The sequence below is a fragment of the Epinephelus lanceolatus genome, chromosome 15 (assembly GCF_041903045.1).
Source record: "Epinephelus lanceolatus isolate andai-2023 chromosome 15, ASM4190304v1, whole genome shotgun sequence".
Classification (NCBI taxonomy): Eukaryota; Metazoa; Chordata; class Actinopteri; order Perciformes; family Serranidae; genus Epinephelus; species Epinephelus lanceolatus.
Window position 1 is genome coordinate 17,922,501 of NC_135748.1, and position 27,878 is coordinate 17,950,378.

The window sequence follows — 27,878 nt, forward strand, 5'->3', positions numbered from 1 at the left end:
AGCAATGAGCATTCCTTATTTAAAGACACAGCAAACATTAGGTTTTGCTTTTGTCAACATAATGTGTCCTCCTGCTGCTTATTGCTGTCTGAATGCTTGTAACCATCCTCTGATTAAAGTCCATTACTCACAGTGCATTGTGCTACTCTTTGCTCTACAGTGACATACAGTAATATTTCTTGCAGATGCGTTAACCATATATCATTATGGCGTTTGTTCTAGGAATAGGCCATCATAGCTTTATTGCACTGCCTTCAGCAGTCAATAATTCACACACATTATTCACACAGTCATGCTGTATGCTTTTATAAATGAGTACCTTTTGATGAGTAATTATCAGGACAAGCTATCAAAGAGCTGTCATCTCAGACCTTGGCTTTGCAGTCTATGTTTGAACACTTGACTTGTTCCAAACCAGCTATCATAATGCACAACTTCAGCTTTGATTGCTTTGATGGCCTATGAGGCTATTTTTGTTGGCCTGTGGTGCTGGAGGTTTAACTGAGTTGGAAAAGAGCTTTGACAGTCATTACAAGAGGAGTTTATTTTGGATGTTTTCCATTATGAATGTTTGGTTAAATTTATTTCAGATGATCCCACAGTAGCCAATGATAGATCTGTCTGTCTAGAGTTCTCTGTATAGTAATATGATCGTTGTCCGCTTAGAGTACAGTTTGTTAGTATGAAGAGTAGGGCTGTAATTAGTACTCAATACCTTTTTAAGGTATCGACTGAAATAACCTAATACCTTAAAGTATTGAAACTTCTCCAGTCAAACGATACCTGCTTTCAATTCTTTTTGTACCCGGATCTGTATGGTTTGGATTGCAGCCAATCACTGCACGTGTTCTTAGATTTAATGCATATGCCTTGCACACTACTGTAGCATCTACAACTCATACAGTTTGTGGTGTGGTGAAGTTAAGCACAATGTATTTGACGGAGTTAGCAGTTCAGCATGCCGAGATGCCACCAAAATGTTAGAAAGTATGGCTATATTATACAACCTGTGGTGTCTATCTGGTGGCATTTTATGCAAATGAATGCCTCCATTCACATGATGGATATGGATTGAAGTGGGAAAAAAGTGATAAACTATTCTATTATCACTTAAGGGTACTGGTATTGGCATTGTAATTTTCTTTGTTACCTTGAGTATTAGCAATAATCTCTGCAGTTACCCATAGCTTTTATTTTGTAGGGATTTGTCGAAAATAAATTATTTCAGCTTTAGGCCCTCTTTGGTTTGCCATACAAGTGTCTTTCTATACAGTATGTGTTGAGAGTAGAATATTTCCAATCCTATCTCATAGCTATATAACAGTATGGATTTTTTTCTTGTGTTTTCTCACAGCAATACTGCCCCCGCCCTCCAAAACTTTTTTGGTCTTAGTTTTCCATTGAACTTTAAAGTGTCCCCGCCAACACTTGGTGCCCTGCGCAAAGACCACTATGAGCTTGGACGTGATCAGTGTTATTGTTTAATTCTGTGGTTTAACAGCGAAGTGTATGAACTACATTGCTGACTGAATTATGTACTAACTGTGAAAAACTGTGTGTCGGCTGACTCATACGAACACTCCAGCGTGGGTTGAATGTCTATCGGTTTGTCCGTGTTACACGGTGTATGAAATGTCTGTATCATCATTACACTACATTTTTATAAACTATGATAGTCTGTGTCCAGACACATTCTTACTCCCTCTTCCTCGTCTTACAGTTCTTGCACTCATATAACTAAGGTTATATCCAGTAACTACTATTGCTAACGGCAGAATGTAACCAGAGGAAACACTGGTTTGTTTTTGCAACTGCAGTAAGATCTGCTGGTTTATGTTCCACAACCGGCTCCGAGTCCACCGCCAAGCAGAGCAGTTCCAGTCTCCGTCTTTGTTGTCTGTGGCTCAACAGCCGTCAGTGTTGATAGGCTATTACTGGTGACATTGACCACACATCGCATAGCACTGTAGGTGGGACATGGAGCGAGGCTACAAAGTGGTGACTGAACAAAGGGGCTGCATCAAAGCCCAGGTAGCGCATTTTTTAATAAATTTATTGTATCGGCTCAAAAACAACAACAAAAAAACCCGGTAGTGACCTCATCACTGTGGTAGCATGTGACCGTAGTATTGTGGTGATGTGGTTATCACCACAGCCTTAGTCCCAGCCAACATAGTTATTCTCCTAGTGATAAAAACTTAGGACTGTAAAACTATGCTAAGACCAACGGAACACATGAAGACATCTCCATCACCTTAATCCTCAACCTAGGTTACGTCTGTGGTCAGCACCCAGTGGCGACGTCTGTCTTGACACCATTTCTGGATCACATCCAACAATAATCCCATTTTCGTCCTCATCAGCCAAAAAATGTTTTCTGAGACATTTAAAAGGATTTTAATGAGTGTCATCATGCTGTCTCTATCTTGTTGAATGTCTTTGTTTCTTTTTTTCTTCCTTGGAGGCTTCAGCTCACTCATGTGGCTGTTTCCAGGGTAACCACATTCCCTTTTGAAAATTTACCATGTCTGACATTGGATACTGTCCGTCTCCATGGCAACAAAGCCCCTAAAGTCCCAGTTAAATATAAGATTTGGTATCAAACTAAAAGGAAAATGAGGATGTAAAGTTGGAAATGTCCAGTTCCTTGTCGATATCCACTCAGCGGTGGTTTCCAAAATTGCTCGTTGTCTTCACTGCTCATGTCCAGTGACTGATAAAAATTGATCGCGAGGACATTGTCTTCAGGGGGATCTTAAACCAGGCAAAATGTTGCTTACCTGCAGCTCGTCGACATATCTCTATTGATCCATGTCCATAGAAGAGGCAGGCATGATGTGGCATCTACACCCCCCTCTTTAATGGCTTCAGTGTTTAATCTCTGTCCGTTTCTAGCGACTTGTCACTTTCTACCACACATGACTGCCTTTTCATTATGTTCCCGATGTCCGACACATTGAGACACGGCTTCTGAGGACAGAGGCAGCAGTTTGTGCTGCACTCTCAGCCATCTCCATCACCATTTTCCAGCAGACAAGTTTAGAAATATAATGTTTTCATGGAAGAGAGCACAAATCTGTACGTTCTAGCTTTCCCTACAGAAAGTGAGAACATGCAGCTCATCACTGATTCTGTGGATGTGTAGCTCTTAATGACCTCTGCATTTATTTGGAATTTCGGAAGGAGGGCTTAATTTTCTCATTGATCACTTTACAACCATGCAAATCTTGGCTTGGGGTTAATTGTTACAAATGTAGCACCCTCACTCAAATTCTGCCAAGCTTTTTACAGCTGCAGTGATTTCCCATTAGCACCTCTAATTGGTGGATTCATTAATGTGATGTGTGACCAATCAGACAAAATAGAGGACAGATTGAATGGGGAGATGAATAAATGCCCAGTAATGACATCAGACTTTGAAATTTTCTGCTTTCCGCGTGCAGACAGACAGCTAATCTGCAGACTCGTACACACAGTGGTTGTTAGGAACAGTCAGAGAGGCAGGTCTTTTCCCAACAGACGGCATGTTTTGGTGGGGCTGACATTTAGCAGCTAAGCTTCATTGTGTTGTTTTTATCCATCACTTATTCTGAAATGCTAAAAAAAAATATTCCCCGTGTGATTCTGTTGTTTCTCATTTATGAAAGCTCCACTGAAGTTTCTCTGATTTTATTTTTGTTATTTATTATTAAAAATGTTTCATGAATTTGTAAAATGAGCCGAGCTACTCTGCTGTCAGCTCTTTAAATTTTATTTGAATAAATAAAACAACAAGAAAAATAATAACTATTTGTACTGACATAGAAAAACAAATACATCTGTATTATAGATGTTGATTGCTTTATGTCTATTTTTTTTTACCTGGTGGAAGAACATTCCAGATATTTTGGTCATTGGGAACTTTTCAGAAACAGCATCACATTCATAACAACATTAAAAAACATTAAAAGACACGGATAATCCTACAGGCTTCAGTGTGGATATTTATGTTCACTAACAGCCAACAGCAGGATGGTTTGTGTTGACTGTGTGATGAAGATGATGATGCATTTTTCATGCACTTAACTCTCCAGAAAGGAAACAAAGAACCGTGTTCTTTCCCTGCGTGACTGTGAGTAGTCATCTCATTTCAGCATTTCTTAAGGAATTGTCCTCTCAGCACTGTCTAAATGGTCAGAAATCTGCTGGCTTTCTCTCGTTATTTGTTTTCTCTCTGGCAGTTGAAGCAAATCTGTCTTTCTGAAAACATACGTTTTGTTCCGTCTGTGGCAGTAGAGCAAGAAAATACAATTTGCTCAGTCATTTTGTTTGTACCAGCTCTTTGCAGGGTGTATCTCAGTTGTAACCGTTGCTCTTTACAGTACACAGAAAAGCAATATTGACAACTCCAAATCTATAGTATTGGGATTTGTTTAAAGTTAATTGCAACCCTATAATGAAGTGAATGAATGTGCGATGTGATGCACACTCCTGTTGTCTAGATAAATTTCATTATGTTTGTAAAACATCATGTAACAAAACAAGTTTTTAATTTTGTGATCAAGTGTGAATTAGTTAAAAAAATAAGACCATAAAAACAGTTATTAGTTGATTTACCACTTTTCTATGCAGTATATAATGCTGCTTAAATAAAAGGCAGATAGACTGACTGACATGTGATGTGCAGTGTTTTAGGAAATATGCCTCATGATATGCAGATATACTTATTATGAATGTACGATTTAACTTTTTCCCATGGTCTAGTGTGGGACTTTGCAGCGAAATGTATCTAGTGGGCTGAAAAAGCAATTGATTATATTATTCTAGTAGGGTACCCAAAGTCTAATTTTGTATTTGTCATATTAATAATTTATATACTAATTCAAAAAAAGTCAATACTTGGCACTATGTGATGATTCAATCTTGCCACACAAAAGTATCGCGATACTATGCTGTATCCATCCCCACCCCTAATATCCACATTACTGATTATTATTTATCAAAAATCACATTGTGTTAATATTTTTTAAAAGCACCAATAGTCAATCTTACAATAATTTTGTAATGGTAATATGGAGGTATTTGGTCAAAATATTTTGATATTTGATTTTACAATAAATAAACAATAAATCATATTATCAATTGCAATACTTGTTGAATAGCAATACTTAAAAATCACAATACATTCAGAATTGGCAACGGAGTATCGTGATAGTATTGAATCAGGAGATAAGCATATTGTCCCACCCCCACCCCCCCCCCCCCCCCCCCAAAGCCTGTTTTTCTCTTCTTTGAATAGCCTACATTACCAAAACATTACTGTTGCAGTAGTGTTAGGCAAATGAAGTAAAATAGGCTAATGCTTGGCTGTATAATCATGTCTGCTGTGTGGTTTGCATGAATTTAGAGGCAAAGCATAGCCTAAGGGATACATGCAACTAGGGATGGGCAACACAAGCAAAAACACTATTCGAAAATCGTGGCAAGTATTCGACAATTTTTCGGATAATCCTACACTGCCCTCGTGCGGTTAGGAGCTGAATTGCATGTCAAATAAAGGGGGGGAAATAAGACAGCGAATAGTAATAGTCACATTAAAAAATCGATTTTTCAAAAACAAAACGACTATTCGAAAATCGAAAATCGTGACCCATCCCTACATGCAACTAGTACATCTAGTGATTGTAGTCAAAGTATTTTGATAGACAGGAGCAACAGAGCTGCTTTCTGTCTAAACAATGAAAGCCAGATTTGGAAGATTATAAGCAGAAAAAATAGTCTGTAGCACTGTCTCAGCCAGAGATGGGAATATGCCCTGTATTGGATTAAAATCTCAGGACACAGTGCCGGATGATGTGTGTCCACGCAGCCCAGCTCAGAGGACTGAGGCTGGGGAAGAACCACAAATCACTGAGAACTGTAAAATGGACGCTCTGTTAGCAAGTGTCTGACATAAGATGTGTGTATTGTACATTGACACAGTCAGTGTCCAGTGCAGTGACCTTGGGAACCTCCAGGCGAGTTTTTGACTGGAGAAATGTTTGTGCTGCAGTCAACCGTGTTGTCCTGCCTGCAGCCTCCTGCTGATGTCCTAGACAAGTCGTGTTTTTTTTTGTTGAGTTCAGTCTCACTCCAGATGTAGAGAAGCAGCAGGACTGGCCTGTGTCCACTTAGATGGGGCAATGGCACAAGTTGTATACATTATGTTTGTCACAGCCTAAACACTCTTCCAAACAAAAGAATTATTGTATGTATCTGGATCAGATTTAGTCTTTTTTATTTAAAAAAAATAGTGAACTGGCTTCCTCTGCTTATGAGCAAAATGTATCTTCAAATCACTTAAGAATATGGCATAATGCCAGCCACTTATATTTATAAAATTAGAAACATGCACTCTTTCAAGAGTGCACTAATACATTAGTGAGCCTTTGTGTTCCTTGCTTAGGTGTCATGTGTTGGCTGACCTTTTCCCCTGCCTGAAGGGCAGTTATCTCCAGCAGTTCAGGTGAAAGCAGCATATAATGCTTGAACCCAATTAGCACAGATCAGCAAAGTAAATGCTCCAGGTCCATATTTACATCCTCCATATCCGCCACCATTGATGGAACCCAACATGGCAAGCCTAAATATAGTTTGGCTTGGTTTATCAGAGTAACTGCTGTTGGCATAGATCAGCGGATGTAACTGCAGCCCCCCTAAGGTGTTACCATCTGAAGGCTGGTTAGATAGAGGGATAGTGATATAATGTCCGTCAGCAACCTATCATACATGTCAGGGTTAGAGAAGGATTGTACAGTGTGACATTTTTGTAAAGTGTTAAATAAATTTACGGCTTACAAACAGACTAAACACAATGGTTGACCTCTGTCGGTTTATTATAGCCATTACTGTCACTTCAAGCATCCTCAGTTAGTTTATGATCATGCAGTCATCGTTTCTCTGCATGGATTTTTGAATGGCAGTCAATCATGGAGTGCTGTTTAATGCAATTAGTAGATGGTGATAATACCTATACCACCAATCAGTTAAGAGTGTCTTTTAAAATCCAATTTAAAATTTTACTCCATGACATACAAGGCTTTACATGACCAGTCGCAGTAGACTGTAGACTCAGTAAACTCCTTACTGTCCACAAAGGTCTCATAGATCTGCTGGTTTAGGTCTGCTAGCTGTTACAAAGACCAGGTTTGGGTCGAAAGGGTGATTGAGCGTTGGCTGCAATGGCATCTCAACTCTCGTTCGTATTCGATGGGCACTGTTTCTTTTCGGATGATTTATTTGTAACTTTATCTCATAAGTCCTTTTAACTGTGTGCTTATATTTTAGATATATATATATATATATATATATCTCTAAAATATAAGCATATATATATATATCTCTTATATATTTGCTGTTTAAGGTTTTCTGTCTTTATTTGGGGTTGTTTTTATCAATGCTGTCTATGCGAAGTCTGCGCTTTATGCTCCCTTGCTTGAAAAGTGATATTATAATTAGCTTCATCTTTTTGTTCATCATTCAGTGTAATGCAGCAATAAATGGTGCTTCTATTGCAAGAGTCACTAATGCATGATATACAAACAAATAACCTCTACCTGTACTAAAAGGAGCCAGTGTTAAAGGAGCTATATGTAAAAAATCTAAAGAAAATAGTTGTAAAATCCTCCTAATATGTCACAGAGACTAAGGAATAAAGTTCATATAACGTACTGATCTCACCGACAACAATAGTACAGCCAGAATATTCACATTTAAAAAAAATTTTTACGGTCCGCAAATCATGTTTATGTTTTGAATTTGTGTTTTGGCCTGTTGCGCCACCCACCGCCGTCTACCAGTCACGCAGTCAGTAGAGTCTCAGCATCAGTTACAGTTACGACTGAGCTACAGCAGCACGGCAAGCAGCATTAGCAGTGTCCCAGTACATAGCATTAGCAGTCTCCTCAGCTGTATCCCGGCAGCAGCATTAGCAGCAGAGAAGCCGGACTTGCTCGAACAGTCCGCTGGAAAACCGAAGATCAAGGACGCGGCTCCGCGGCCCTGCCATGGCAGCCGCCCGTGGGCAAACAAATCAGTCTCCAGCGTGCCGCTGTCCAGCAACCTCGAATCTGTAGGGGAGGGGGGGCGGACACGACTCATAGCAGTATTTTGAATTTGAGTGCCGTAACCGCTTTGGCCACATTCTTACATACAGCGCCTTAAGTATTTTTTTAAATAAATAAAGTTTATTCTAATAAAAGTCACTTGACAAAAGTATTTGATGCAGATGTATTTTCAGCACAACAAATAAAAGAATCAATACTTAAAGGTTTGATTAACACCACCTTTTGGCATGTTGCTTTTCATTTCAGTACATGAGTAGAAGAGCAAGAACCTTAATGTAAACACTGTTATTGTGAACCTTGCAGTACCATTTTGTATTCCCCAAAAACATATGGTTACCACATGTTCTTAGTTTTTAGTTTCCCTTATGTTGAATGGCACCATTTTACTGACCCCCAAACTCCATCCAATAGATGAGAGACCAAGAAATGAAATGAGATGCAGCAGCCTGTGCCCCACCTCTGTGGGACTAAATGTGATTACTGTAATAACCACCTGCACCGTGGATGTTTAATGGGATTATGCTAAATTGTCTCAGTAGAACAGATTACAACACGGGGACTGAACCTTATGTGTGTTCCCGTCTGTATATCCACTTACTGTTCATTAAGCAACAAGTCACAGGTATTAACACTTCGTAGAGGTGATGGCTTGTCTCTGCTAAAAGTAGAGATCTTTTTTTGTTTTGCAGTTGTTTTGCAATGGCTTGTTATGTACAAATATTTATGCTTAGAAGAACAAATTGTATTTGGGCAGACAGACATAGCCCCTTGAGCCATCAGCTGACGTTTGTTCAGTAATCCTCCAAGACTCAATTTGAACTTTCAGGTTTTAAGTACATAGCGAGGTATTACCCGTCTGGCTGAACTGTGTAACTCTGGTCTGCTGTTTGCTTACATCTCTTTATCTCTTCCTGTCACACCAGTTGTCCGTTCCTGGCACAGCACCTGACCCCAGTCATCCCAGTTATAGGAGGTGTGCTGTTTCTATTTGTACTGGGGACACTTCTGAGAACCAGCTTCAGTGACCCAGGGGTGCTGCCCAGGGCCACCCCAGATGAAGCAGCCGACCTGGAGAGGCAAATAGGTAAGACTTCAATCAAGTTATTTTACGCCACCCTCAGACTACAGAGTTTTTGGATGTTTTATCTCTGATTCACCCCTCCTGACAATTGAAGGAGAAACCTTGTCTGGGACCTTGGTCGGACTCATTACTGGTGTTCGGCCCAGGTTACCTGGTAATTTAAGAGGTATACAGATTCAGCCTTAAAGCTCCCGAACTGGATGATTATGGTTATGATTATGTCAGTAAGGAGGTGCTGATCGTGTTGCCAAGCATTGGGAAACACTCTAGCCCTTGAGGCTAACGTTAGCTAGCCTATTACTGTTCACAGATGTTAAAACTGACCTCCAATTCAAGCTGAATAATAGACAACCTGCGTTGATCATGTCTCTCCAACCATTCTCTCATCCAGACTCATTAAGCCTTCTGTTTTTTCCTCCATTGAAAAGCATTTTGAACTTTACAGCAAGATGTTGCTCCATGTCAGTCACCATTTTGTTTACATCTGCTTCCTCTTGAGAGTACGTGAGGTGGTGCCTTCATGCTCCCTCTGGCACGATAATCTTAATAATATCCTGTAGTGTGTGATGCACCGTTACTATCGAATCTTGTAGTGTGTCCATGTTTGAGATCAGAGAGAAGAACATCTGTGAAGTTTCCTCTCATGTGCGTGATGCAACTCGATTTCAAAATTCCTGGTATCTGAGCCCAGCTTTAGATATGAAAAATGGGAATGAAAACCCATTCTTGAGGTTTTGTTTCTTTGCTTCTGCATTTTTGTGCTTCTCCTGTCTTCTCACTATTTTTGTGTTTTCTTACCACCCCTGTTTATGCTTTTACGCACTGTATTCAGTTACTCTATTTTGTATCTCCAGGCTCTTCCTCCCTGTCTGAGCCCGTGGTTATGTTTTATCTTAGATACTCTTATTTGTCTTTGAGCAAGCTTCTCTGCATGGTACTGATCCACTGGAGCTGCTGTGTGCCTTTACAACCTCCTGTAAAGAGTGCCAGATTATTTTGCTGATGTGTCTGGAGTTTGTCTGTGTAGCCAGAGAAATGGGGATCAAGCTTCCCCCGACTTTACTGGCACTCTGCATTTAAGCTAAGGTGAAATATTGGTGCTGCTTCAGCCAAATGGCTTTTGATCTGTTTATTTCACTCCCAACTTCTCCAAAGGTCCCCATCTGATGTATAACCTGCCTCGTAAATTTCATCTGGATAACTTCTGAATCTAATTTGTGATGTGAAAGGTAAAACTGTTGGTGCATTAGGATCCACTTGATACGGTGTAACTGAATTACCAGCAGCACAGCACTGGCTGGAGCTTGCCGTGACTCAGAAATAGCTGAGACAACAGTTTTTGATGTGGATTCAGTCTGTTAATAAGACTCCAAGTTGCTTCACTGTTTACAATTCATTACATCATATATAGTGAAATCAGGAATTTATTTTAAATTTAATGCAGTAATGCAAGGACCTCAGTATCTGGATGCAGCCTCTGTCCAGATGTAGCTGATTGTTTTATTACCATTGCGGTTTCATTGCTGGTATCAAGCAAAAAAATTGAGATTGAGAAGATTTCAAATGGCCATTGAAATTTTCCCTTTCTCTACAATTAACACTATATATGATCTCACAGATAATGGACCAGGGCTTGGCGATATTGAGAAAATCAAATATCACGGTATTTTTGACCTGATTGTGATATTGTAGGGCTTTCACAAAATATTTACACAGTGACTTTTTTGGTAATCATCAGCAATGTGGATACAATGACTAACTGAGTGAAGGCAAATAATAGAACAGCTGGAACATTCTGTTAAGTTCAGAATATTACATCACACACTAATACAACTAAACACTCAGTCTACCACCTACTGCCACCAGATTTTGTTCTCACATTTAATTCTTTAGAGTTCTTTAAATATTCAGCCTGTTTGCCCAAATCTTTATTAGTTACTTTTTGAAATCAACATGAACCACTCTTCACATCGGCATGAATCACATCGACCACGTAACACGTATTTCAAGCCAAAATACTTTTAAAGCTGGTTTGCCTGCTACTCAAGGTATTTCCTTCTTCCAAAATAGTAGTGAACACCTGGAGCAAATGTCAGGATTGGAGTTTTTATTAAGACGGAGAACAATGAGGGCAAAACAGCATCACTGATCTGTTTTAACCAAGTATTCTCTGGTTTAGCTCAGCTAAAAACATAAAATCTCTGAATCTGTTAGCATGTTAGCGTGTCGTTCACCACCGAGCCTCTTTGTAACTGGTAGCCTACCAACGTCATCTTCACGTCAGATGTTCAGCTGACTTTAGCAAATAGATAACAGACACTCTTCTGGGCTGATATTATTACAGACATGTGAACTAACCAGCCACGGACTCTTGGCCTGGTGTGCCGCTGCAGTTCATGGCACATGGGGCTTTGCTGCAAAATGAACATAGAGGAAAACTGTAATGGTTGACCGGTGTTATTTTGGGCATTAAAAAAAAGATTTTTTTTGGCCTGGTGGTGGTTCCCATCATAGGGGAGACATTAAAAAGACAATATAAAGCAATGAACAATAATTTACCTGTTCAGAAATTGTTTGAGGCCGCTACATAAATGCAACCATCATGACTGAAGTTGTGACTGCAAAAGTAATACTTTCATCAGAGTGCAATTCGCTACATGAGGCCTCTTCCAGAGGAGCTAAGGAGACAATCAAGGACACATTAGACTGGAATTTACACTGGAAATGGTGCCAGTTTAGTAAATTGCAGGACTGAATCCCAGTCTCCAAACGTGTCCCGCTGCCCTAAAGCTAAATGGATGATCACTGCTTTACTCAAAGGTTTAACTTTCTAAACCCTTTTTCTAAAATCCCCTTTAAAGTTTTGGTCCTTTTTATTTGTGATGTGAAGCTTCTATTTCCCAGCGATGGTCCTTTCTGTGCTTCAGGCCACTGGGGCCTCATTAAACAAACTCTGGACTGGCTTAATTAATCTCATTAGGAGACTTAAAAGCTTTTGGAGGGAAGGTAAAGCAAGAGCTTGGAGCAGTGGGCTGAAACAGCACTGTGCAGAAAGTACCATGCTATATTGGCAAGCATTTCTCTCAAAGGATAAACAAATTAAAGGCTGAAAATATGAACAATGTTGACCCAAATACCGCACTCTGCACCCCTCTCCACTATCATTTCATCCCAATTGGCTCTTGTGCTGTGCATTTCCAAGCGTAACAATTGGCTGGTTCTAAACTTGAATCTCTTGTTAACAGACAAAAGATTGTTGTCATGTTGTTGGTTGCCTGCAGCTGAAGCACAGGCGGTGATATGATAGAACAGATTAGGCTTTCCCTAAAGGAAAATTCTGTTGTTTTTATTACAACATGGTTCTTATTTTTGTAGCTTTTGCCCACATTCCTGTTGGTTATCGCAACATTTTTTTGATCAGCCTAATTGCTGACTGGTGTGCTTGCAGGGATTCGGCATAGCTTTGCAAGGGAGTCTAAGAAATCGTCAACACATGCACTCAGACAGATGTTAAACAAGTCCAAGAAAAACTTACATGAATGTTTAGATCAGTTAGGTTAAGCTTATTTCAGTTGTAGAAGAGCTTGTAGCTGGGATGCTCTGAGGTATCTGTAGTCTTTCCCTGAAACATCCACATCCAATGGCTGCCAGTAGACTAATAGACTGCTTTAGTGTTGGTGCCATTATGGGTCCCATTATCTTCTGTTTGAAAGAACCTGGCTTCTAATAGCATTGACATTTTATACACACACAAACGCACACATAAATACTTTAGGTGGTTTGTATCCTTAAGCTAGGAATGTTAGATTTAAGCTACTGGTAAAGGTCACTGGGTTTTCCCACCATGAGTAAAAATGTAGAGACACATTTTATTCATAGAGTTGCTTATTGCACTCTTGCTCTTCGTCCCTGTTTTGTTTTTCTTTCTGTCAGTCTCATAGTGCAGTGTCTCTGCTCACACCTCCCAATGCCCTGTCCTTCTATTCAAACCTTTTCTGTTTTTTAGTTCAGACCTGTGCCGTGCAGTGTTGCTTGGTCCCAGCTGTGGCGTGGCAGCTTTACATGCAAGACATTAGTAGCACATCTGTTAGCGCTTAGCCTGATCATCCAACCCCATCCCAAGCCCCAACACCAACCAGCCTCACAATGTCTTCTAAAAGGAAACACTTACGCCTGTCTCTGTCTATTCCTCTCTTCCTTACTCTTTTTTTTTTTTTTACCACTTGTGTTTTCTCTTTGCCAGTTTGTCTCGAGGCAGTGATGAAAATTAATTTTGGAGTGGCACGATAGTTTATAGTATCGTCTTTCACTGCTCATGTTAACACTCTTATTTATTCATTTTGTGTATATGTGTTTGTGCATGCTTGCTCTTGTAAGTGCTCCATATTTCTCCTTCTCTTACTTACACCAGGACTCATTCCTAGCCATTTCTTTCTCATCACACTGAGACAGCTCTCATCCATTTTTACTCACGGCTTCTTTTTTTAACCCATATGTCCTTACGCAACTGTGGAGATGCTGGTAATAAAGAAGCTGACAGGCTTAGCGAGCATGGGTAACTCCAAAGAGAATTACAAGGTGGTCGCCTCTGTCAAATTTCAAACCTGCATTCAAGCATTCAACAACACTCTGACAGGTGTCATGATGGAAAAAACATTTTGTAACAAGTGTTGCACTTGGTGGAACTGCAATAGTGGCATTACGCCGATGTGGTGGCACTGTTGTAATCAGCGCATTTCTACGAGAAAGGCACTGCCTAAACTGCCAAAGAGGAAGAAGAGAGCTGTTTGCGAGGGCCAGCCCAGTGCAGCACAGTGTTTCGGCTAGAAAAGTCATTGCAATCACAACAAAAAAGTCACCAGAGAAAACAAAACTCCTTCTCCTGCCGTTCAATGATAGTTTTGTATTGACAGTTAGAGTTTATTAATGCTGTTGAAAATGGCAATTGGACTTGGCTTGTTTTGAAACAACTACCAGCGCCTCTATTTCTGTTTTCTTGTACAACTTTAACATGCAGGAATTCAAAATATAGAAACACCTGTCTATCCATGTAACAGTTTAGCCACAATTTATTTTATAAATATATGTATTCGAACTTCTAAAATATGTTGCACGTGTGCACACGATCAGGATGGTACCACCTCTACCTCCTTTTGAGCCAGGAAAAACCCTGATGTCATTGCTGCCAGAATGTAATGCCTCGGCACCACGTCAGGCTTTGTTGCCCATATGCTCAGCTGCTGCTTATTTGATTTACAGTTTGATATACAGCACTCGCTCACTTCATTTACCTAACTGTCACACATTTGTCTCAAAAACTTCCATTTAAAATCCTTATCATTTAGAGGGTGTGAATAACATTTGAGTATAGATAAACTACCTATTTATTACACTCATTTATCATGTTCATGTGTATTCTATGTATCCATTTAGCTGTTTTTATTACAACAAAAATCCCTGAGTAAGTCAGCCACCAGTAGCCCAAGAAGTTTTGTCATTCACCAGCAGCCTCATAAATAAATAATGATGTTTTCAAGTCACAAAGTGCTACAAGGCTCAAGTTCGACACCGCTCCTATTGATCTGTTGACGAAACAATGGGGTACCTAATGTCAGTACAATATGAGACATCAAGGTCTCTCATGCTCCTTGTTTGCTAGGAGGGAAAGCTGATAGCTAGGCCTCTGCTGTCATTGTGAGCAGATATCTCTGCTGCCTGACAGATGTCTGTGAAAGGGAGGTTAGAGTGGGTGGTGGAAGTATAGCCTGTTTAAAAACAAATAAAATCAAATATGACATGTTTGCGTCATTTGCAATATAATACTGTATGTATCATCCTAAAGCAGCAGAAATACTGTGAGCACCTATAAAGGGCTCGGGGACAGAGTGTGGGGTCAGGAAAGGTAGCACAGCTTGTTGTTTATCCCGGCCTGAGATGGAGACGAGTTGATTTCTCTTCAGTGTGCCATGTTTGATGTCTATGCATGTCTGCCCGCCTGCCCAATATGTCAGGACTAGACAGGCTGGCATCAGTTCAGCTAGCACATGCCAAATCCAAAAGACTCTCTGAAGCATTAATCAGAGTGAGAGATGGTCAGAGCTGCCTGTTTCCTTCCTTCTACCAAATATGGTCCAAGCTAGCTGGTGAATGTCAGGGCAGCCACACAGTTTTTCCAAAGCTGCCAGCCAGACCCTGGGCCAGCATAGGAAATAGATTTTGGAAGGCTTAGAGCTTGTGCTGCTGGAGGAAGGATGGGCACATCAGTGGAGGATGCCATGACATTTAGGCTTTTCATGACTGAAGGAGCAGTCAATACGGGTGTTTGAAGGTGGGCACGTGAGTGCTCTGAAGTGCATCTGTGTGCATGTTCTAGGGATTGACAAATATGTTTTGGTCATGGCCGATTCTGATGCTCATTGTTAGTAATCAAGGGATAACAAATATTTGATACTGATATACATTTGCAATAAAAATGAAAATCTTAGTGTCAAAATTTAGAGTAACAAACTCCAACACAAAACTTTGTTTAAATGCCTTTAAGCACAGTTTAAAATAAATTCTGCAAGAGCATAATTTTCAGCATTATCTAAAAGAAAGAGCCTTTGCTCTTCCACTGTCTGTCTTCCCTCGCATTAGCATGTGTAAGACTCCTTGAGGCCTACTGCGCTTTTAGACCTTTTCTTTAGTAAATAAAAACAGAGACAGGCAGTGATATGAGAGCCAAAGTAGCACATTTCTCAATTCATTTATTTTGCCGGTTAGCGGATAAAAAATAACAGTTCCGATGATTGCAAAAATGCTTAACATTGTGGTCGATAATTGGTTAACCCCTAGTATGTTCCCCAAGCTCATGCATGCTAATTACTGCCAAGAATATATCCATATAATATGTGTGGAATGAAAATGGTAGTTGTAGTCTCTGGGCTAGGAGTGCAACCCACACTTTTTAAACTTTTGCTGTGTGGTTTTGTACCCTAATTCTTTCCACTCTGCCAAAGTGTATAATGTCATCACAAACTGAAGATTGCGTAAGTGTACTGCTTGTATAAAGCTTTAGTCTTGCTGAGGGGACAAAAGCCAGACACCCTGTTGCTGATGCAGGCGGAGATACTTGACTGGGTGATGTGATGATACTCTCTGTAAATGTTTGGCATGAGAAATCCTAGTGTATGAAGGATATTATTGATGTGATGGAAACCAAAAGAATTAGGTTTTAGCCCAGGGTCGTCTAATCACATCACGTCTTTTATTTTGTGATCAGATTTTCTTACTTTATTTTTTAGGGGTGAAGTAATTAATTAAATCCACATAATTCTCTAACTTGCACCCTGTGTTAATTACTTTGTGTTTATCGTCTTTGTTTGTTTGTTGTGAAATGCTTTGTTGGGACTGCTTTTGTCAGTGTCCTTGCCAGAGACTTAATTCAGATGCCAAACTCTAATACACAGCCCATCACCAGAGAGACCAGCTCGAGCCATTCTCCAAGATGAGATCTAGCTTAATCACATTAGATACAGCTTCCTCTCCCTGTAGCGATTAGACACTGTGAAACATGCTTGTCGGATTTTAACACCTTGTAGGTCTGCTTGTAGCGCTGGCTTTGCTTTGGCTGGAGGCAAATGTGAGACTGCATCATGAGTTAACGGAGGCTTTTTTCATCATGAGCTGTGTCTTGAACATCAAAGAGGTGGCTACTTATTTCCATCTTGGCATTTGTGTCTCTTAAATGCTGACCATTGCATTGTTACATGCCACTAAACATCAAAAAGCTGGCACCAATTTGAATTTATCATCATATAGTGCGGTCCACAGGGCTGTATTGATTCTGACCTCCTGTTGGCCTCCAACTCTAGAAATTAAAAAAGTGAAATATATCAGCCAGAATGCACCAGTGACTGTAAGATGTGGTCTCTCACGGTGAAGGGGTATTTCAGAAGCACAGTCTCTTTAACTCATGTTAAAGCCCCTTTTTGCCCTTGCCACGACAATATACTGTGTGTCTGTTTGACGTAGTGCTGAGATGTTCGTCCTCTTGCAATAAAAAAAGAATTAATACCTTGCTTTGAGTGACAGTCCAATCATAATTCATACTGGTACTTAAATCGCTACGGTGACTCTCTCCCTCCCTCCTCTCCCCTCACAGTGTAGCCAGCCGCCCCGGGTCACATTCATGTTTGACTTCATTGTTATTGGCTGAATAATAAGTAATAGGTGTGCAGCCAGTGGAAAGAGGCTCTATTACTAAGCCACTTGACATCTCAACTTCTACATTTGTGAATTTCTTGTACATGGACCTTGGCCTAGCCTCTTTTATTATGACTGACAAAGGGGGCATGTCAGCGAGGAAGAAAGAGTTCAACATGACACAGACAGGAAGAAGCTGCTTGGTAAAGAGGATGAGGAGTAGACGACTAAATTAAAACAAGCAGTATGATGAACACATGTAGCAGATACTGAACCCTGCATTGTCTCACTGTACTTTACCATGCTTTTAATTCCTTATGTGCAATTAAGAGGCACAAGTGTCGGGTGTTGCTTGTGTTCATCAGTTTAAAACTGTACCTTTTGATTTCCTCACAAGTCACAAGTTCATCCACACTGCCTACAACTAAAAGCTTCTCCTGCAATCTACCATTTATGTCATTTTGAGCATGTGTGCTGTGAAGAGTCATTTTACACAGAGATGCACTGATTCATCAGCTGAACATCAGTATAGGTTGATATGTAGGTTGTTGACTGCCATCGGCTTATCGGCAAATAAGATGACATTGACTGATGGCAGTTGCTGATGTTTTTCTGTTGTGTTGTGTTGTGTCATCAATTCTGTGCAGGCTAAAAAACAGTGCTCGAGACTAATGTTGTCCCGTTGTCCTGAGGACAACAGAAGACATGTTTGGGATGAACAGAGATCTTCTGCCAGAATGAAGTCAAGACGAAAGGACGTAGTAAAGTCACCATTGACGCGTCATGGGGCACACCCATTGGCATTGTTGCCTTCTCTGTGTTTAACATCAACCTGCCATGGGACTGGAGATGGAAATTAGCCGCCTGGCTATAATCTCATCTATTTACAAGTAATTGTTTATTAATACATATTGTCCTTTTTTTTAATATATATATATATATGTACTAAGAAAAACAAATAAAAAACCCTATTTTTTACCCATAATGCTACATTGTGAATACATTTTTTGTTGAAATTGGCAGAATGACAGCTAGTTAATGTTAACTGTTAGCAGCCGGTGACTAGAACTAACAGCTAAAGGAGGTTGCATTGAGATTATGAGGCGTTCAAACTCAAAGTTTAATTATAACGCTATTATTATGAGTTTAACTGCAGTCTTGTAAAATTAGTTTTTGCTGAAAAACTTGAATAAATGCAGTTATTTGAAGGAGAAATTTGGTAATGTTTTCTCAGAAATATAAAAGACCAAGAGGGAAAGAAAAAATATTGTATTAATAGGTTGTTTAATAAATTTGTATGATTAAATTTGTGCAGTATTTCACAGATAGTGTAATGAAGGGCTGAATTACTTTTAAACACTTCACTAATTTTTTTGTGTGCTTTAAAGGTAAATTTTCTGCTCTTTAACATGCCTTAGGCAGAATAACTTTCTCCTCTATCCTTTCTTCTTAGTCTTCCTTCATTCCTGGCTAGACCCCAGGCTTACAGTGGCATGACATGAAAAAGACAGATAAAGAAATGATGTGGATGATGGAGCTGCAGGGGACAGGCATAGAGGACGGGGAGCGTACAGAAATAGAGCTGCCTCTGTAGAGCTGTTTTATCGGAGACAATGAAAAACAAAGTTGTTGTGGAGTAATTACCCTGGCCTGGATTGACCCCATATGCTGATCATTCACTCTCTCTTGCCCCATCCATTATGCCATTAAGCTATCTTTCTCCCTCTCTGTTTCACACATGCACGCACCTTTTATCCTAATGCACTTCAATAGCATAAATTGTACTGTGTATGCAGGAAAGTGAGCAGTGTACGCTGTTGCACAAGGATCATATTAGGTCACAATAAAGAAGACACTACCACATGACCATTAATACCTTCTGTGATCATTTTCTGTTACCCGTCTCTGTGTCTTTAAGATAAGATAAGATACACCTTTATTGATCCCATAATTGAGAAATTCCAGTGTTACAGCAGTCAAGGAGAAAGAGTCAGATTAAAGATTTCAAAATTAAACTTAAAAAACTTAAATAACTAGGCATGCAAATAAGTACAAAAATACAAGAGACGGTGATAAATAACAATAACAATAATAATAATGAAAATAATAGGAAGTGGATAATAATGAGCAGCAGTGAATGAAAATGAGCAAAAAATGAGCAGTGGATAAAGGGAGCACATCTAGTGCAAGTGATTGTATGTGCAAAACAGCAGACAGCTGTGGTGTCCATAAAGTGTCTTTGCAGCAGCACCTGTGTTGTACTTCTCTGCACTCTGCTGACTCTGGCCTCGTCCATTACCTGACTATGCCCTCACTTGTCACCCTTCACTCAGACAGATGTCACATGTCTCTGTATCCAGACTATTGAACTGATTCTTCATAGTCTTAGCCAAGGCCTTTTCAGTTCAACTCAGAGTGACAAAATCTGAAGCAGAAGACAGTTAGCCCGAGATTGCCTCATTGTGGAATAGACTATAGTTCAGAGATGCTGGGGATTTTCATTTCATTTAGTATCTGTAACTGTCAATAACTGTAGGCTATTCAACAGTAACAGTGGAGCAGCACATCAGACTCTAAGAACATTGGAAACAGCAGAGTATTTTGCACGCATTGTCGGACTATTCTAATGCTGCTGTTTTATGTTGTGGCCACATCAAAGATTATGCTAAGCAGCAAACCAAATGAAAAACAGGTGGCACAGCAACAAACCAAAAGTCCCATATCCCTCTGAAGAAGCTCTGGCACATCTATTTAAATATCCATATGCATTTGAAATCCTCAGCAGTATTGTTTCAGGTCTGGACCTTCAGTTGCCACTCAGTTCCACAAGTAGTTTCTGAGTAGCTTTAACTTGAAAATGATTCACTCTGCTGTCTTAACTGTGTGACAGGTGTTACTTCTCTTGGCTTGTGTCAGAGCAAGGTCAGACAGGAAATTTCTCTGCTGTGAATTTCTGAAGTCAAAGTGTTTTGCCAAGCTAAATCCACATAAGCTGCAGTAGTTGAAAGTTACTCAACTCCAGAACAACTTCCTCAAATGAAATGATGCTTTTCACTTGTTAAATCAACAAGACAGTTCAGCCTGGTGCATTCATTTTTGGAAAAGATTTGATTTACCATGCATGTGAATGAAACAATGGCAGACAGACTTGTCCAATGCTTGTATTTAGCTCCATTGAATATTCTAATCTTGCATAGTTCTCTGCCAGTTGTTTGACAGTAGGACAGTGCACTAGGGGTGTTGCGCTGTACCGGTATTGATGGTACAGGTAAGTGATAAATGAAATATTGACATCATGTTGATAATACATGCATAATAATACTGTTGAAAAAGTCCAGCACTTCTTAAATCATTTCCGTTTCTTTCCATTCTTGCGTTGTCTCCCTCCTCCAACACCATCTGCCCACCTTCTCACTATACATTAAGTGTAATTTCTCTATTTGTATGGTTTCGTACAGATATTGTTACAGACTCTCTCTCCTACACATGTAATTTGAGTATAATTCATGTGCATAAAAGAGACAAAACACACTGTAAACAAGGTTAAAGTTGAGTTTGACTGATAGCGTTATTTTTCTTTCATTCTTTTTATAGCTATTGCAATAATATTGTTATTGTGAGCTCTTTGCCAAGATAATTGTGTAGTGAAAGTCTTGTGCCAGCCATACAGTGCACACATAATACCTACTGCCATTGTTAGTTAGACGCTACCAACTGATCATCTATAAAAGGCATCTTTGCAAGTCGATGGCTTTCTTACAACTGCTGCACTTCTCTGCTCGTCTCACACCTTCTCTCTGCTGTTTTTAACCTGTTGTTTAAAAGCCTCTTTGATGATTATCTACATACTATAGTGTGTTAGTGAGGAGATATAACCTGCAGTGGAACAACAGGCAATCTAGTGTTAAGCTCTACAGTTACAGACTAAATACTCACCACAAAAGCTGCTTATTTAGTTAGTAAACCTGTGATTAGCCTTGATTTATCCATCGCTAATCCTTACTTTGTCGTTGTTTTGAAAAATTGGACTCATGTCAATAATAACTGGAGTGGTATAAAGGTTTTCCTATTTGAAGTCTCTAATACAGTGACTATTACTGTTGTTTTTAAATGTTCAGAACCACACTGTGTAAGACCAGAGGGAGATTGATAGCACAGGTAAAAAGAAATGGAGCCTATAGGTGTTTGCTGGAGTAGCATTGACTGTATATAAATTTGGATGTGAGATGGATTGGAAATAAAAGCTGATCCAGCATTACCACAACTCAAGTCATCCCAGGAATAACAGCATTTGCTTTAATCCATTCAAAGAATAAAATAGTCGTGGTGAGTCATTTTTAAGAAGAAAAGAACACTCAGCATGTTGAGGCCATAAACCTGTCATTTCCAACAGTGAATAAAAGCTTTGAAGCCGTGTGTAAACGGGAAAATCTGTTGTTGAGAAAGCGATTGGTGGAGCTTTTGTGCTCTGGAGGGAATGTTCTACTAGAGTTCCTATGGCCAGGAGTTTCCTGGAAAAGCTATGAAGTCAGAAACATGGTTTTCCAGGCCTGGAATTGGTTTGGAATTAACAGAATGTGATGGAAAAGTTTTGAATATACATTGTTTTAGCTATTGTGTAAACGTGTAAAAATCCCAATACATGTCAAACGTTATGCAAAATGTGTTTTTTTTTTTTTGTATTACCAATTTAAAATCTAGTGCTGAGCTGCGTGACCATTGGAAGGTCACTAATATCACGTGATACACATAGATCAGACCGGCATTGCGCCATCGCCAAGGCCACACTCCCTTTTGAGGAGACAAAATGCACTGTCACATCAGGAGAGAAACAGGGAAATGCTTAAAAGCTGTTGTGCAGAAGGCTAACCAAGCCTTTCACACTGAGATTTGAGACACATAGGATGCGTGCATATTCAGTGTCAGTGCAGTAAATCGCTAGATGATGCTGGTGACAGTTGCTATTGATATATAGCTAATAGCTTGAGTGGGAGGTTGCTGCAGACTGTCGTCTCCAACTTAATCTCAGCCTAGATCAAACATTTGACTATTTACAAGTTGATTATTTACAGACACTTACCCCAACAATACCTGGTGATTTAATCATATATACATATTTGATTGAATCACCAGGCCACTGTGTCGGGTCATAGATCCATTTGGATGGGGGGAAGACTGACAGGACATGACAGTGATCAACCTTCGTTTATTAAGGTATCGGGAACACTCAGGTTCAGACGAGGTCACAAAAAATCCAGCCAAAAAGGATTGTTTTTTTTTTTAAGCACCTGTATGTGCAAGTCTGGTCTATTGGCATATACAGCTAGTTGGCGGCAGGAATGTCTAACGAGCTAATTAAGTTAGCAAGCACTAAAAGTTTGTTTATCTACAAGTGCCTGTAGCGCCTCAAGTGCAAGTTACATAATGTATAACTGCATTGCTATACAGGTCTACCCATTTTAAACTTCTTAAATACATTTGTGGAAATGAGATAACTTATCATGGAAAAGTTTTTAAATTTCATTGGTAAAAGTGCGTGGGAACCTTGTTCTACTCTTCTAGACTTCTGACTTGTCTGCTCAGTGTCATTGTATGCGTTTACCATTTATGAGAAAAACTGAAGCTGGAAAAAAAACATATTTAAAAAAGGTTAAGTTTCCTTTCCTTTAAAAATCATTTGCATTCAAATAAAAATAGATTTAGTTATAGTTTAGTTATAACCGTATTTGGTCCTGGATTATGAAAAAACTTTTTTTTAAATTATATATGCATAAAAAAATGTATTTTTCTAACTCAACACCTTTTGTACTTGCAATGTAGACTGCAGAATGAGCTTCACTCATCGGTAGAAATCTGACAAATCACAGAACAAGTGAACTTTAACTTTCCACTGTGGTTTTTCAAGACACATCACATGGGCATATGTTCCGTTTAGAGGGTTTGTAAAACACACTCTTTATCAGCCCCATCACATACTCCAGGCTGCTATATCTGTGGGCTGTCACACACACAGAACTGAACAGTCTTTGTATGTTGAGAAAGTGCTAGTCTCTCTTTTTAATGTTCTTAATTGGGAAAATCCTGTATGTCATTTGAAATGAGTGTAAGATCCTTTATTTTCTGATTAACATTCACTCTTTTTCAAGTGTGTTCGAAGCCGTTTTTCTGTCTTGTCAGCTGTTATGTGCAAGACCTTGAAAACCCTGCTTGACTGAACAGAATTTCCTCGTGCCTCTCTGGGTTCAGTCCTGCATCTTGGCAGACAGGTTGAGGTCAAACCTTCTGTATATTAGTCATCATCATTGTATTCTGGTACACTTATCCATCTGTGAAGGTGAAGGCCTCAGCTTTCTCTCCTCCACATACGCAGCAGGATAGCAATTAGTTTCCCTTTATACCTCAACAGGCAACGCCTAGCACAATTTGGCTGACATTGAATCCTCACTTACTTTTATGTATGAGGGTGTGATTGGGCACTAGTGTTTGTGTGTTCCGTTACATCACTTCCTAGTCTACCTGGCCTTATTTTCTTGCCTCAAGCTCTTAGGCCTGGCCTATCTCTCTGAGGGATCTCCCACTAGACACTGATGTAAGGCTAAGCTTTGGATGGCAGTGTACAAATGGCTTTGTTCAGCAGAAAAGCTACTTTGACGCTCCCCACTCACCCACTACTTTACTGCAGGCATCTGTGAACGAGTGTTGTGAATGTTGATGGGCCGGTCGAAGTGTACTTAAGGTGTGACCACAGTTGATTTAAAGAATGGGTGTGCAGAAATACAGGTATTTAGAGTCTGGCCGTGCCGTCAGTGGATAGTTGTTTTTGCAGCAGACAGGTAGAGGCTGCAGAAGAGCACTCTGTATACTAGTTATAAAAAAAACCCTGCTACTTAATTTATGTATGCATTAGCTTTAATGTCTGTGAACACCAAATAACGGCCACAATATTAGTGTGTGGACAGGGTTAACAATCCTGATATGAGATGAGATCTACTCCATGATCCTTGTCCACTCCGCAACCTAAATTTGTGTAGTCTCAAACGTGCTGCAGCTGCGTGGTGCTAAATGGACTTAGAACATCTGCACAATATAATGAAATACGATAATAGCCCTGCAGTGACCTTTTGAAAGTTAATAATGTCAAAGTATTGTTAACATGAAAATATGTTGATTCAGGTCTGCAATAACCGTTCAGACTAGAGTTTGTGTCTGTTGTGCCCTTGTAATGTTTTGTCCATCTGGGAATTAACAACATTACATGCATATTTTAATTATACATTGTACTATTGATATTTTTATCCCCCTGGAGGTGATCAAGAAATGAATGCAACACACTTTGCAAACGTATCACTGCAGTGTTGAGTGTATTGGATTACATTGTAGTGTTGCGGTTATTGCTTTCAAAAAAAAGTATTTTATTTTACACTAATACAATCATTCTCCTGCACTGATAATTAAAATAATTTTGCAGACAATAAGTCGAGGTTGCAGTTGTTTGATTGGGACATGAGGGCTTTTGCTTGGCTAGTCTCTGAGGTTATATGATTGATGCCAAATATCTGCCCTTTATTGAACTGATAGTATTGCCCTATGCTGCATTCATGCCATGTCAAAAATGGAAAACCCATTATTCCAACTTGGGAACTCTGACGCATTATTCCAAGATGCTTACTTTTAAAATGATAATTGTTCATTAAGTAAAACCACATACATAAACACATACTTGTGTTAATGTTGGATTTAATAAAAATGTAACAGGCAATGGTAGTTGCTTTTTAACAGTTTTGTCACTTCCTGTAGTTGAATTTGTTTAGAGGGAAATATCTTCTAATATCCTCAAATCAGAATTATAATTAGGAGGCTGACAAAAACATGTTTTCCCACGCAGCTGCTTCTAATTACGTAGTCTTTGTGATATCACATAAATGCATCCTTATGTATCTTTACCAGCATTATCTCAGAGATCTCAGAATACTCTTCAAAGAGTATTTTAAGGAGTTTTAAGGATGTTTTTACAAGGGCTGCTTTTATTAATTTCAGGGGACTTTAATTTTCACAATTCCACATTTTCATTATATAATGCCACACTTAATTCACAGCTTTTTTAAATTTCATTTTCCGATATTTAAATGGGACATGGTTAACAGATTCACACCAACGCAACAGTACAAGGATTAGCCAGCTAGCGCAACTCGCCAACACTAGCTAGCTAATTCTTGTCTAATTTGTCATCTGATAAACTGTAAATTCATCAAAAATACAAAGTTTGCTGATTTTATGATGCTGCTGTTCCATTATTGTCAGGCATATCATTTATTTACTATTGATTTAAATGGCATTCCGTGTCTTTTTTTTTCACCACACCGGAACTAATATTACCAGAAATTTTTACTTCACTTTGAATATCTAAACAATGGGACAACTTCTGGTGGTTTAACACTGTGGTAGCTGAGTTGTGCTCTGAATTGTTCACACACTCCCCTCGTCTGTGGTATCCCTCAGTGGAGTCTGCTGAGAGGGCAGAGGAACAGAGGGAGTATGGAGGAGAGTGGAGAGCGCTCTGTAGGCATTGATCACAATAGAGACGAATCCAATACAACAGAACTCACTGGCTGCATTTCCTCTGCTCTCCTTTGGAAATGTCAAACACCCACACAAGCCTTTCAGTCCCTATACAACTCCCCTCCCCCCTCCCCACTAACACACATATACCACTCTGTGTGCTACAGGTTTCTGTGTAATGATCTTCCTACACACACTATCTCCTACTCTCAGGGTGCGTGAGAGCGCTCAAAGCAAGCTGAGCAATAATAGGATACAGGCTCTACCTTTTATGGCTTGAAAATCACTATCATTGCTCTCATCCCTACCGTTTAGCCTGTCATCACTGCTGTCTTACTCCACCAAAAGCCATTCAGAGCAGTTTGCCACCATTTTCTTTTTTGTATTATAGTCTGAGGATAGTGGTGTTAAGTGCATGTTGAGTTCCAGACTTGTTCATATTATCTGAAGTAGGTTACAAGTTTAGTCACTGTAACAGCTGACTTTGTGTTATTCAGAAAAGACAGGACCGCTAGTTTCTGGTGTTGAGTAGCACAAAAGGTTGGTTCTGGTTGGCAAGTTTGACACCAGATCTGTAAAGCTCATACAAAAGAGCTAAAATGGTGGGGCTAATTAAATATAATGAGCTGTGTGGGTTGTCAATGTTCAGCCTTTTAAGCTACCGATATCCTGACATGTACCTTTATCACAGCTAAAGGTTATAGCAGATCAGTAAAAATTTGACTTCACCATAGTCTCAGTCTTAAGACCATTTAAACCAGACAACCTGTACACATTAAAAGACCGTAAAATCTAATGGATTCTATCGGCTCATCGTACAAATAAAGACATGTCCTATCTACAAAATACATTTCATTATGCTAAAAAATCTTCCAGGTTTGAAATTCTTTTGAGGTTATGTTTTAGGTTTGTAAGGCAGCGTAACATTTATTCTGGGAAGACTGCATTACAAATGTGAATTTTGCTAGCATTGGTAAGCTCTAGCCTTCATATAGTGTGCTGCTCTCTGTTGTAAGGGCTGCATAATCCATGCTGTATGTAAGGTAGAAGTCTGATGGAAACAGAGTGTTGGTACACTTAAAGGGCACCTGTTACACTTTTCCTTATTTTCTGTCACATATATATAATGTTACAGTGTTGGAGGCCAAAGTTTCAAATAAGTTTCCCTTTTTTTACAAGACAAACTAATGGTAGCTCATAACGGATGTCTTTAAATGGTCGTCTGCACCATGCACATCACATCACTGCAACTGTTAACATTAGCCTATATACACTGCTACATGTAGCTACATGCTAATGTTACGGAAATGTAATCTTGGTTGCCGATGTTAATTTCTTCCTGATTTCGGAACAGAATCCTGCTGGGACATGTCCAGTTGTGAAGATTTTGGTTTTCAAGCTTTTATTGGTGTTTTTTTTTTTTTTTTTTACGAGAGAAAGTGTTGCTGTACTCCATTACAGTCATTCCCTTCCCAAAGAGACAGGTGCTAAAATGGAGTGTGTCAGACAAAGCATGAATACAGGTATATTCAGGCAGACAGTGTGAGAAAAATAAAGTGTATTTTGAATGTAGAAAATGGTAAATGGACCTGCGCTTATTTTTATATATATATATATATATATATATATATATATATATATATATATATATATATATATATATATATATATATGTACACACACACACACACACACACACACACACATTTATATATATATATAGCGCCTTTCTAGTCCTCTGACCACTCAAAGCGCTTTTTACACTACATGTCACATTCATCCATTCACACACATTCATACACTGGTGGCCGAGGCCACCATACAATGTGCCACCTGCTACTCAGTTTTTCACACACTCACACACCGATGGAACAGCCATCAAGAGCAATTTGGGGTTCAGTATCTTGCTCAAGAATACTTCGACATGAAGACTGGAGGAGCTGGGGATGGAAACTTTTAGAAAAAAAACC

At 39.4% G+C, this 27,878-nt stretch overlaps 1 protein-coding gene across 3 annotated transcripts in view; it reads left to right on the forward strand.

Moving 5' to 3' along the window:
* Positions 1-27,878, forward strand: part of LOC117266975 (palmitoyltransferase ZDHHC14-like) — a 72,768-nt gene that overhangs the window by 18,178 nt on the left and 26,712 nt on the right. For all 3 annotated transcript variants that reach the window (XM_033642440.2, XM_033642438.2, XM_033642439.2), the window contains exon 3: positions 9,008-9,168. In XM_033642440.2, coding sequence (XP_033498331.1) covers positions 9,008-9,168 — 161 coding nt within the window. The remainder of the gene's footprint in view (positions 1-9,007; positions 9,169-27,878) is intronic.